Below are 13,211 nucleotides of genomic sequence, written 5' to 3' on the forward strand. Positions count from 1 at the left end.
GTTTAATACGAAAATCTGTACAGAGCCTACGTTATCCATATACTACATACATACATATTGCCTTTTCCCATTTATATGTAACATCATGTCACTGCAGGATGTCTGACATCTAACAGTCTTCCGTTTAATACATACGTCACTTATATGTTGTATACGTCCACCTGTATGTGAGATCCTATATACAGTTCTTTCCTTCATACGGAAAGTATGTATAGATGGAACACTTAGACTGTAACTATTATAAAAGCATACGTTTTTAGTTACACGTTTGCTGCAAGGTGTTACATATAATCGTAAGTCAAGTCCAAAAAGTACCCGATTTACGCATGTAACCTACGTTTTTACGTATGTCACGTACGCTTTTTTTTCTCTGTGGGGCACATAAAGAGAAGTTTCCAGGTTTAAAACACAATTCAACAAGATAGTATGAATAAAAGATGCATTTAGTATATTAAAATATGATTACAAAATCCTAAACGATATGAAATTTGGAGCTTGATCCACCCTTCTTTTCTAGAAGAAATCTTGTGTGTGCACCGCCAATAGTACAACAAATTCGTTTGAGGCAAGAAATGTTAATACAAGGAAAGAATAGTCTAAGATCCCATCTGTTAAATTATTCATCTTTTACGAGATGTAATAATGTTTTTCTAAAGCTTTATGAGCTCTGTATTACATCTATTGTGGCAATGTTGCAGGCATGCCCATCCTTCAAGGTCTATAATACATCTTCCTCAAAATTCAAGTATTGCCATGTCTTTCCACCACAAGTAAAGGTGGCTCTAAAGTTTCGACCTTCAGCATCCTCTTACCCTACGTATGACCTTGATTAAACGCGCTTTTCCAGTGTGAATCATATATATTTTACAGTTACTACAGTGGTTCCCCCCCCCCCTCTCATGTCCATGACGCATCCCCCCCAATTGTCTATCCGTAGGTGTTCTTCCATGAAAACAAAATCTTTTCGATTAATTTTTACACCCCTCAAACATATTTATATAGATTTTAATCCCCCCCCAAATATTTCAATGACTTAGTTTGCGTCATAACCCCCCTTTGTGGGCACCCCTGGTTACTAACTTGTTTAAAAGCGTCAATTCCACTGACGAACTTTACGTTATGAGCTAAATCTTGCGGGAACCCCACAACCATATTTTTTATTAGAAATAAATAAATAAAAAAAAAAGTTACCTTCCAAACTTCAGATGATCGAGCGCTTCACACTCTGAATGGCAATAATCAAGTATTTCATTACGAGATGGCCGAATATTTATTGGTTTGCTTCGAGCTTTACATTCTTTATCAACTTTGAAAACAGCCTAGAGTGGAATCAGAAACAATTGGAGTTCCCACAAGTCGTCTCGCACTGCTCTTCAAAATATCAAAAATGTAAAAACTGAAGTCATATACATGTGGTAATAAGAAAATCTTCGAGGAAATTTAGCAGGGTTGGAAAACAATTTGCGACGAAGCTTTCATTCTTCTAATTTTCGATATTTGAAATCTACATTAAGAATTCAATGATGTCTACAACGTTTGTTAATCGAGCTTTCAATTACTTCCTCCGTTAATATATTAAAAAAAAAAATCAATCAAGTGCTACTCATAAACTAAACTGTCTTAAGATATTTCATCAAGAGGTGTATTTTTCGATTTTCTGATAATTAAGTAATGAAATAGCAAGCAGAAATAGATAGAAACAAAATGTAAAATTCAGAATAACTAAGCAACTAAACAGAAAACAGTGCCTGAAGAAAGAAAAATACTTCTGGTCGGAATTATCGAAATAGAACTGAAGAAAAATTTATGAAATGATACGTATGGAGCTTGGTGATGTGAAACATAAACTCCGGGAGAGGAGAACAAGTGAAGAGTGTAGAAAATTAGATGCGTAGATAAAGTGTCAATGAAAATGTGTTGCAAATTATAGAAGAAAAAAGAAGTATGCTGAAGACTAATTTTGAAAATATGACTAGAGGTGATTGGACACGTTCTGAGACATGCAGAAATAAGCTATTGGCTACGGAAGAAGTAACAGATACAGAGGAAGGCCATAACTGTATTAAACGGGCCAGATATAGGAAAAGAAAACTATAACGAAATTAAAACAATTCAAGACATAGAATACAAAGAAATGAAAATAATAAACAACAGAAGGAAGAAAAACTGCAAAGAAATGAAAATAAGAGGATGTAGGGAAGAAAAACTACAAGAAAATCAAAATAAGAGAATGTAGGGAGGAAAATCTACAAGGAAGTAAAAACAATACAAGATGAAGAGAAGAAAACCCTAAGAAAATTAAGGTAGTAGATGTAGGGAAGAATGAATGTAAGATGTAAGGAAGAAAATCTGCAAGGAAACGAAAATAATATGTAGATAAGAAAAACTACAAGGAAATGAAAATAATAGATGTAAGGAAGGAAAATTTACAAGGATATAAAAATAATAGAAAATGTAAAGTACAGAAAACTACAAGGAAGTAAGAAGTCTAGCTCAGGATAGAGAAGAATGTAAAGCTATGTTAAATTAATCAAGAGATTGCTAGCTATCTCAAGAAGAAGGCAGATTTTTGTACATAGCTCTGAAGTCTTGAATTCGATAAGCTGCTTTTAATTCCATTTGATGGGCCATTAAATATTTCGAATTACGTAACATGAAATGAGATATTTTTGTTTTACGTTCCACTGTTATGCTGTTTAGGCTAAAGGAGATGGTGATGAGGAGAAATGGATGAAATCGTGGAATGAAGAGAGTGGGAGGAAACGGGAGAATTCCGAGAAAATCCACGCACACGGTGTTTGTCCATCACAAAACTCACTTGGCGAGAACTGTGTTCGAACCTAGGACCGCATGCACCAGAGATGAACGCTCTGCCACTGAGTCACTGAGGCTCTACTTACTAAATATGACATGCGTGTCATTGATATGTCGACTTCTGCAAAAATACGACCAGAGTATATATAACGGTTGAAAAATAGAGGAAAAAAACTAGGTAAACAACATTTTATGGATTTTTTTTTGAAACACTAGCAAAATTTAAAATAATTTGCGGAAAACACTCATAAAAATTGTACACTTTTCTTAGGATTTGTAACTAGTATGGTAATAAAGTGTAGGTTAGTGAACATTGAATGACAGAAAAAAAAAAGAGTGAAGGAGAGAAAACTTGGCCATTTGTCAGGTTTAATTATTAACAATGTATATATGTAATTTTTCAGGACCCCAGGACACATACGCAACCATGCGGTTATACCTGCTGATGCTCGTCGCTCGAGTAAGTAGAAACTGTTTTATACTTGAAATATTAGCTTTTCAATTTACTTACTTACTTATTTTTCTATCGTTTTATTCTGATTAATATTATAAACACATTTTGTATTCACATGTTTTGTTTGCAATAGTTATGTTAATCGTTTTCTGAGCCATGGATGTACTCATCCCAAAAATGTAATTTGTGAAAAATATCTCGTCCTCTCAGTATAATATTTTCGTAAATAATGCTCTCATTGTGAAGAAAATACTAACAATACATAAATAAGCTGATTGACTGTACGCAAAGAGTACGAAGAAGCAGACTCATTATTAAAAACAAAAAGTTTACAAGCTGAGTCTTAATTCCATAAAAATGAATAAGAAGACCTTCAATTGTGTTCAAGGGCGCCCATGTTGTGGTTTCCAAAGGGGGGGGGGCGAGATAAAGCGATATTTCAAATATAGTTTCAAGTTTTGCTGTAACTATTCTAAAAATTTCATTGGGTTTTCGATATTCCGAAGTACAATTTCCTCTAGGGGAGGGGCGAGCGCTCCATCTTGCCCTCCATGATGGGTGCCCTTGATTGTGTTAAAAATAAACTGATCAATTGCATTTAAAATTCATGTAATTTAAAAAAAAAATACATAAATTAGCTGATTTATACCAAATGATTAAAGGGTTGCTTAATTGTAATAAAAGTGCATTAAAAATCTTATTAACTGCTCTAAAAACAAAGAGTTTGTTTGTGTTTGTCTCTCTGTCTGTCTGTGTGCGGCGTGGGGACCATACGAGTTGACCGAGAGTTACCAAATTTTGGTAACGGATACCTTGGTCCAAGACCAAGGCGAAGCCTTTTTGTCAAAATTCGAACCAGGGGGGTCTGAGGGGGGCGTTTATCGAGACATGTATAAGTAGTAGAAAATCACCGATTTAAGTGTCGAATTCATAGTTTTTACAGTCGCTGAGATCAATGGTGACACTTCTATTAGTGATAACTTGCAAATTCAGCTACCATTGTATGAGGACCGGGGGATACCGAGACATGTAAAAATAGCTCAAAATGACTGATATTAGTGTCAAATCCAAAGCTTTCGCGGCCGCTGAAATGAATGGTGATACTCCTACAGGCGTTGACTTCCAAATACAGACCTCATGCGAAGAATGTCTATATTCACCTAATATATATATATATATATATATATATATATATATATATATATATATATATATATATATGAATTGTCTTTCAGGAATCACTAAATACGTTGTTTACTTGTGTCAAAAATTTCTAGAAAGCTAATTGTTAAAAACAAAGCTTAAACAAGCTGATTAAATTTAATAACAATAGATAGACTCAATTATATTTTTAAAATTGCAGGGGGTCAAGGTGGTTCAATGATAGAGCGCTTACCTCTGGTGCATGGAGCCCCTGGTTCGATCCCTGGTAATTCCGTTTCCTCCTACCTTCTCGTTCCACTAGTTTTTACATAAGCATTCACTTGCCTTAATCATCCGTTTCCAGTACCCTTAAAAGGGGCATAAACGTGGGAAGTTAAAAAGAAATAGGCCTATTACGTTCTGAAAGATATATTTTTAAAATGTGTAAATAATCTAATTAATTGTATGAAAAATGCCTAAGAAAGTGGTTAATTGCATGAATGTGCATAAATAAAGTAATTTATTGTAAAAATGTAAAGAAGTTGATCAATTGTATTGAAAATGACTAAGCAAGCTAATTAGTTGTATTCAAATAGCCTATATAAGCAAGCTAGTCAATGGTGTTGAGTAAGTAAACAAAGCTTAGTAACTACATTACAATACATGAACAAGCTAATAAATTGATTTTAAAATGCTTAAATAAAACTTATTAATGCTTATAAACAAATAAACAAGGGAATTAATTCTACTTAAAAGCACATAAGCAATCTGATTAACATTGTTGAAAATGTACAAACAATCCCATCGATTGTATTTAAAATGTTTAAACAAGGTGATTGATTGCATTAAAATTCAGAAACAAGCTGTGACTCTATTCTATTACCTAAGTACATGAACTAGTTTATTAATTGCAAACTGATATATGTATAAAAGAGTAAATCCACTGACTTATTCAATGATTGGCTCCTCAATAGATCTCAAAAATTATTAGGCCTAGAACGTTGAACTTGTGTATTACCTGACCAGGATAGCAGTGCGGTTTTGGAAGGATGGCGCTGCTGTTGTGTTTACATCAGTTTCTTGGCAATCGCGGTGGGACAGGGGAGCGGAGAATTTCACTCTGCAGCGTATCCAACGGTTTTTAAAAGTTGCAGTTTGGTTGTTATGCATAGCCTAATCTCTTTCCGCTTAATAAAGAACGCCGTAAGTTATATGGTTGTAGTGAACCATTCCTGCAGTTAATGCAGATGTATTGTGAATAGTGATATATGAATGGAAATTACCAATTTAAGAACAGCGTAGCACAACTGACAATTCAGTGAGCTTCTACCGTGTATTAAGCAGATTGTATAAAAATTGATCACGTTTTATTCGATGTCATTATAAAACAGGAGCAGCCTGTAAAACGCTGCTCGCTACTTTGTTCGTAAGTTAATATGGAGGGTGTATTTTTTTTGTAGTTCTTTTTTTGGGGGGGGTTGTTACTTAAGATGCTCTGCAAATAACTTCAATAACTTTTGAAACAGTTTTTCGTGAGTCAGGGGCGGATCCAGGCTGAATTCGAAGTCAAATCAAGGTGTGTTTTGCAAAAAAAAAAAAAAAAAAAAAAAAAAAAAAAAAAAAAAAAGTAAAACAACTTTAGAAAATGAGAAGTAGCTGTTGTTTGAAATTTCTAGAACAGAAATGGCCACCTGCGATTTCGAAGGTGGCCATTTTTTTTTCTTTTTTAGCAAGAACGTCAATGTAAGTAATTTCTTGCAATTTATTGCTTTATTTGACTTCTGCAACGTAAAACAACAACAAAAAAGTAAGTCCTACCTATTTTAAGCTTCATTTTGCATTTATAATACAAAGGTCCTTCTTTGGTTTTATTTTTAAAATACAAATATGCTATTCTTGGGGGAGGGGCAATCGCCCCTGATCTCCCCTGACTTGAGCATATGCGTGAAGTGGTTTATTACGAACAGGACAAAAAGAACTGTGATAGATTGATTACAAGTAATCCGGTTAGAAACACTGCTGCTTGCATTTTAGTTCCAAAATCGGCCGTCCGCACTCGTTCGCTGGTCAGGTAATACAAATGTTTCTTTTGAGTCTTAGGTTGCAGACAAAAATGAAATTTTGTGAAGTGTGGCCCCTAAGAGGGGATAACGTAGCTTGAATGATAATTTGCCGTTCGCCAGATGTCCAAAGCTTTTAGGCGTACTATCTTGAAATTTTGTATAAACGTTTTCCTTGCAGTTTAAGTTTCAAATAAGACAGGCTTCTGCGAAATGAAGCACAGGGTAGGACGAAGTTTTACGAAATTTCATAGCAAAAAAAAAAAAAAAAAAAAAAAAAAAAAAAAAAAAAAAAAAAAGAGGTAGAATTGTCTTTCGCTGTTCACTAGATTTCCAAACCAGCTCGATGTAAATAACTGAATTTTCAGAAATGTTTTCCTCAACCTCCATACCACGGATAAAATAGAAATTTCTGGAATTCAAGTTCTAAGAGAACAGAAAGGGAATCCAACCTATTTTCGGTCCAAGAAGTTGAAGTTATTGTCTAAGACAGAGTTTTGAGCAATCTACCCAGAATTATTGAAAAGTTTTACATTATTACGATTTTCATTTGAAACGTTCACCATACAAACATGAAATTTGTATAATATAGTATATTTTTGGCATATATAATATGAACATCAACATTGACATCAACAACATCAACGACATATGTAAGATGACATCAACATTGAGAAAAGACAAGAATGATTTCTGAAAAAATTCAGTTTGAAGGATACACATTTTTGAGTAACAATTTCCACGAGACGCAGAAAATCTTCTGATTTTAAGTGTCATCATCATCATCATCATCATAGGTGTTCTACCATTACTGGCAGGTCACTTCCTACAACTGAGAAGCTTTCATGCTCCACGGTCTTCCGCTAAGCTCTTCGTCTTCACGTACGTTTTTTTTTGTTGTTGTTGTTGCGATGTCGTCCATTACTTGTAGTCTCCTTCGTCCCCTCTCTCTTTTTCCTGCCACAACATCCTCTAGCACAGGCCTGTCCATGAATTGGCTCCCGGAGCCAAAGCGTGAGCGAGCACGAGCGAAGATAAGAACAGGTGAGCACAGGTGCTGCTAGCTTCGCTTCTTCCACTGCATCCGATAAGTGTTGCCAACCACACATGATAGCAAAAAACCTATGGCCAAGCCTGGCCAGAAATTCGCACGATGATAAGCATTGAGCAGACGCAAGCGTGAAATGTGCAGGTGTGCTCTCCCCCTCCCCATTTCGAAAGCAGTGACGCGAAAACACTGCAGGAAATAAAATTGGTACGTTTTTTGGTCGAGGAAGACGCATGATAGAGGTTACAGTTAGCGTTGAAGTAACTAACAAATGAACAAGAAAGAAAGAAAGAAAGAAAGAAACTAATATTAAACATGTCATCTTACAGACGTAAAAACGACTGCAAAAATCGGAAACGAATTGTTTCAGACCTTTTTAGCTTGCTTACACAATTCGTGACGTTGTATTACATTAGCATTTGGTCTGTAACTTGTCACTCGCTTCACGTTTGCTAAGTTCTAAACGCCTTTCGTTGCTAGATTGATAGGAGAACGACGGGAGGTTGAAAATAATAATAATAATAATAATAATAATAATAATAATAATAATAATAATAATAATAATAATAATAATAATAATAATAATAATAATAATAATGTGTATTATTATTATTATTATTGTTATTATTATTATTATTATTATTATTATTATTATTATTATTATTATTCGGACCAAAGAGGGATGAAAATGGGGATTGGAGGAAATTCATAACTATGAATTGCATAGTTTATACCGCTCACCTAACATTAATAGGGTTATTAAGTGTAGAAGGCTCTGGTGGGCAGGCCATGTAGCCAGAATGGAAGAAATTAGAAACGCTTTCATAATTTTAACTGAAAACCTAATTGGAAGAAGACCACTAGGAAGACCTAGGCGTAGATGGAAAGACGATATTAACATGGATCTTGCAGAAATAAGAATACAGAGTAGAAACTGGATCCAGTTGGCTAAGGACATAAGTTAGTGGAAATATTTTGTAAACGCGGCATTGAACCTTCGGGTTCCATAGACCATAGAGTTAGTTAGTTATTATTATCTAAAAGAAATGTTCAAATGTTGTTAAGAGACAATTACACAGAAGAACTGAGTTCCGACCAAACACTAATTTGCCGGAAGGAAATTCCAGTGCAGTCCAGCCTACTTTAAGCGTTATCCGTGCAACCCACGTTTCATGTTCAAGACATTGGGAATAATTGTTCGTATCATTCAGTTGGAACGTTTCCTTCCGAATTTACGCTATTACAGTAGACCTACGCTATTACAGTAGGCCTACAACATTGTGACTTTCAAAATCAGTCAGTAACTATGGAAGAAAGACAAGCGTGTAGCTTCAGTCGTTGAAATGATTTAACATTCTTTTTTACTTTTAACAAGCCACCGGCAAGCAACCAGCCAGGGACAATACATTTTTCCTTATTAAAAAGACACTTTTTGTTAAAATAAGAAAAAACTAATTGCAGTCACTAACGGTCACTCTTAAAAATGGAAAATCTCTTTGGCTCTCTTAATATTTTGTTTGATTCTTTGCGATCAAAGTAACTTTAAAAGTGGAGTAAGAAATACTATTCTTACTATTGACAGTGTAATAGTGGCCTCTAATCTCCACAACCAACCCCTTGCTAAGCGTATTCGTACACACATACATGCATAAGCTAATTTTCTGGAGATAATACTTAGATAATTACAAACAAGTGCTACAGTTTTTTTTTCGTATCAACAGATTATCTCTTTTCCTAAAAAGCGAAACAACATAATATAACAAACCCACACTCGGATATAACAAACCCATATCCTTCTTTAACAAAAGGAAAGAAAAAAGAAGAAAAGGAACGTACATAGTTTATCATTTGATTTCTGTTACAAGTTTGTATTGTCTATAGTTAACGGTTACCACATTGCAAAAAAAAAAAAAAAAAAAAAACACTAAATGGCAATCAGTTACCATACATACCTTTTTTTTTGGTAAGCTAGTGATTACCGCCAAGGTTGACAACACTTCCGCTCCTCTAAGGACGAAACCCGAAGATCCACGAAGCACGAACAATTGTATTTGCCCGTAGAATGCTCGTGAGCGTTCACGAGGAGAGTTTCCACTATCTGCTCGCCGTGGGCAGGGCTGCTCTAGCACATCCCTCATGATACAGTTTCTTTATATCCAATGTCCCAACCAGTTTCTCCTCCTCTTCTTAATAATATCTAAAATCATTCTTTTCTCCTCTACCATTTCTAACACCCCCTCATTCGTTTTACGCTCGAACCAGCTAATTCATTCCATTCTTCTCCACATCCACATTTCTATTTTAGGTGTAAGAAAACGATTTAAGTTGGTCACAACTTTGACAAAATACATTTATAGACGTCACTAAAAACTATTATGGGATAATGGGTACCGAATAAATATTTGCCGAACAAGTTCAGTGCATTGGAGCGAATCCACTGGTCTGGGTGTGAGAAAACGCTTGGACTGAGTCTTGTTATTTATGTTTGAAAAATTATTTAAGAGCAATGTAATGAATATTTGAGAGCGTAATCTCAGCGAAATTGAACTTGCGTTGTTAAGTAATTTGAAACTAGTAGAATGTTGTTTGTTTCAAATGTTTTACATAAACCTTATTTTTTCCCGTGCGAAGAATGGGCATTTAGCCAGTTGTATTAAGAATGTTAAGAAAGCAAAATTATTGCTAAAATGCATAAACAACATAATTAAGTTTATTAAAAATTGAGAAAATGTGTATAAATTGGACAAACATACTGATTAAATTGAATAACATATGTTCTAAAAAATGGTTAATTACATCAAAAATACACAAACCAAAAATGTCTAGTCGCCAAATGCTTACAATTTAAACTTGATCTTTTTGCACTAAAATTCATGTACAATCCATAATTATTTGCAGGAGGTTTTGGAGACTGCAACTTTCCATCGCAAAGGCTTTGTAGAATCACAGTTCTTCTTTTAGCCTGTTTTCTAAATTATTTTACCATTTACAAAAAATTACCACTCTCTGCATCCTTCCATGTTGTCGTTTTACTTGTTATAGAATAGATGTTTAATTCAATTCAGAGCTGCCACCTGCGTTGCTTACCTCAAAGTCATTTTCTAAATGTAAGCTTCAAAGCCTTGTGGTGGGATCTAGAAAGCCGATTGCCGGGTCACGGCTGGGAAACTTCTGCTGTAGTAGTGTTCGCAGTTTATGAGACCCAATTTGAAAACCTAGGATTACGAATCTTGTAATCCGGGATTTAGAGACTGGATAAACGTGACCGGGATTCCTGGATATTTTAGAATTATATTCTCTACTGCCGTGTTTCCCTGATTATAAGACTGTCATCCATTATTATTATTATTTTGCCCAAAAGATGGATTAGGGTTTATTATTATTATTATTATTATTATTATTATTATTATTATTATTATTTATGAGCCATTGTCAACTCCGACCGTAACGTTACTAACGTGCTCTCTAATTGTTTCGACAAATGCCCAAGATAAATTTTGTTGTGAGCTTTAGGGTACAGCTTGGATCACTAGGTGCTCTCGGTGCTATGTTAAACTTTGTTTGAATAGTGAGGCGTTGCCAGATAGTGTCGAATGTTTACTGATGTCAGATAATAAAGGAAGTAATCATGGAATTCTGCTTGGATACTTACTGGGGAAATTAGTTTTCGATCCTTACCGCAATTCACAGCAAAGTACCGCTTCTCGAACTGTAACGCTATCTTCTTATTGTGACTACCACAGTAAACGTGCAAATTTGGCAACAACGCATTATGGCGTTCTGCGCAAGTTTCTTCTCAAACTATTTCCTTAAATATAATTTAATATTTAAATAAAATGTGACACGTAACACGAATAACGGTCACACAATATATGTATTTCGTAATGAGATCGATACTTTGAAGTAATTTACACACACAAATGAACATTTCATAAAGCTGAGCACTTCTAGTAAGATCTAGCAGCAAGTGACATCTTGTGTGCTCATTGTGAAACGAATCAAATATTTTCTTTTATTTGTTACCTTTTTCAATATCAGAAGACATAATCAAATGAATCAGTGTCTTGTGTTGTAGCTGAAACGTAACTGTATCTTATAGTACAATATTTATAATATGTAACGTTTTATTGCGCAGTAGTTAAGGTAATGAGCTAAAATATGTACTGACTTCCGGGTAGTGATCCACCTTAAAGCCTTATATGAAGGCTTATTTTCTGGTTCTGTCTTATTTTCGGGTTAATGCGATATTAAGCTCAAGAGGGCAAATTTATTATTATTTAAAAAGGATTCTATAAAACCTTTAAATATTCTAAATTTTCTTCTGAGAAGTGATAGCACATTGCACATAGCAATAATGCAATAACTTTAATTCGTATGTCTCTAGAATGGGGTTATTCTTAACCAACCCAATTTCCCCCATGATCCGACTTCCCGTTCCTACCATACATGACTATACTGTTTATTTATAACATATATAGTAACTCAAAGCAATACAGTAGCTGCTGCCCTTTAAATGACGTCCCTGCTTCGAAGGGAGCAAGAGTAGGGCTGACCGTGAAACATTGTGACTAATACGAGTGGTCCCCACTTAAAAAAAAAAAAAAGAAGTGAGAAATGAACCTATTAAGAAGGAAAATTGTACCAAGAGATTTAGTTTACTTTTTTTTATGTAATACTTTAATAAGAAAAGTCGTAACTAATGCTATACCTCTTTCCCAAAACATATAAAAGTGATAAATTGCATGAAACGGTATACATTTTATAAGCACTTGTACTATTGTCCGCGAGACGAGAAATAAGGTTTTGTCCTGTCTCGTGTCATCTCGTCTCGTAAATTTTGTCGAATTCTCGTTTCGTCTCGATTCTCGATGAATTCTTGCTCGTCCCGCCTCAAATTTTTTCTAGTAGCCTTTTGTAAGTGGATGTATATACAAAATATATACGCTGATTCTCTTCTTAATTTCATTTAGAAATTATAAGAATCCTTTTGCGTTACAAGAGGTCCACGAAAGGTGTGATATAACAACATTTAAACCAGGGGAGGATCCAGGACTGACTTCTGGGGGGGGGGGCGGTGGGTTGTCACACTGCTACTTTTAAGGGCTCCAAACTTTGGGATGGATTTTATTTATATATAGAAAATAAGAAAGCTTCCTCTTCTGAGGGGGGCAATCGCCCCGATCGCCCCCTAGATCCGCCCCTGATTTAAACCATGTTCATTATTGGAGTATGTTGTGTGATGATTTACGTAACTCTAAACGTTGATAAATTATCTTCATTGTGTTCGTATAATTACTTTATCAATTTATATAATATATTTTTAAACTATAAATCATGTTACACTAAAGAAGTGTTTCGGGGCCACGGTGGTTCAGTGGTAGAGTGTTCACCTCTGGTACATGGGGTCCTTGGTTCGATCTTAGCTCGCGCCAAGTGAGCTTTGTGGTGGACAAACAGCGTGTGCATGGGTTTGCTCTGGGTTCTCCCGTTTCCTCCCACTTTCTTCATTACATAATTTCATTGATTTCTCATCATCACCGTCTCCTGAGGCCTAGCCGGGATAACCGTGGGACGTAAAACTTAAAGATTTCATTTCATTTTTTTAAAAAAGCAGTGTATGAGACTTGTGTGGAGTTGTTCTTTCAGGAAAAATATTCTGGAGGGCACACTTAGTATTCCGGGGGATTACTGC

At 35.0% G+C, this 13,211-nt stretch overlaps 1 protein-coding gene across 1 annotated transcript in view; it reads left to right on the forward strand.

Moving 5' to 3' along the window:
• Positions 1–13,211, forward strand: part of LOC145669657 (uncharacterized) — a 346,318-nt gene that overhangs the window by 15,688 nt on the left and 317,419 nt on the right. The window contains exon 2 of the mRNA XM_081737910.1: positions 3,219–3,274. Within this exon, the coding sequence (XP_081594036.1) occupies positions 3,242–3,274 (33 nt within the window). The 5' untranslated portion in view covers positions 3,219–3,241. The remainder of the gene's footprint in view (positions 1–3,218; positions 3,275–13,211) is intronic.

Source organism: Thermobia domestica, chromosome 14 (genome assembly GCF_964235325.1).
Source record: "Thermobia domestica chromosome 14, izTheDome1.hap1.1, whole genome shotgun sequence".
Taxonomy (NCBI): domain Eukaryota; kingdom Metazoa; phylum Arthropoda; class Insecta; order Zygentoma; family Lepismatidae; genus Thermobia; species Thermobia domestica.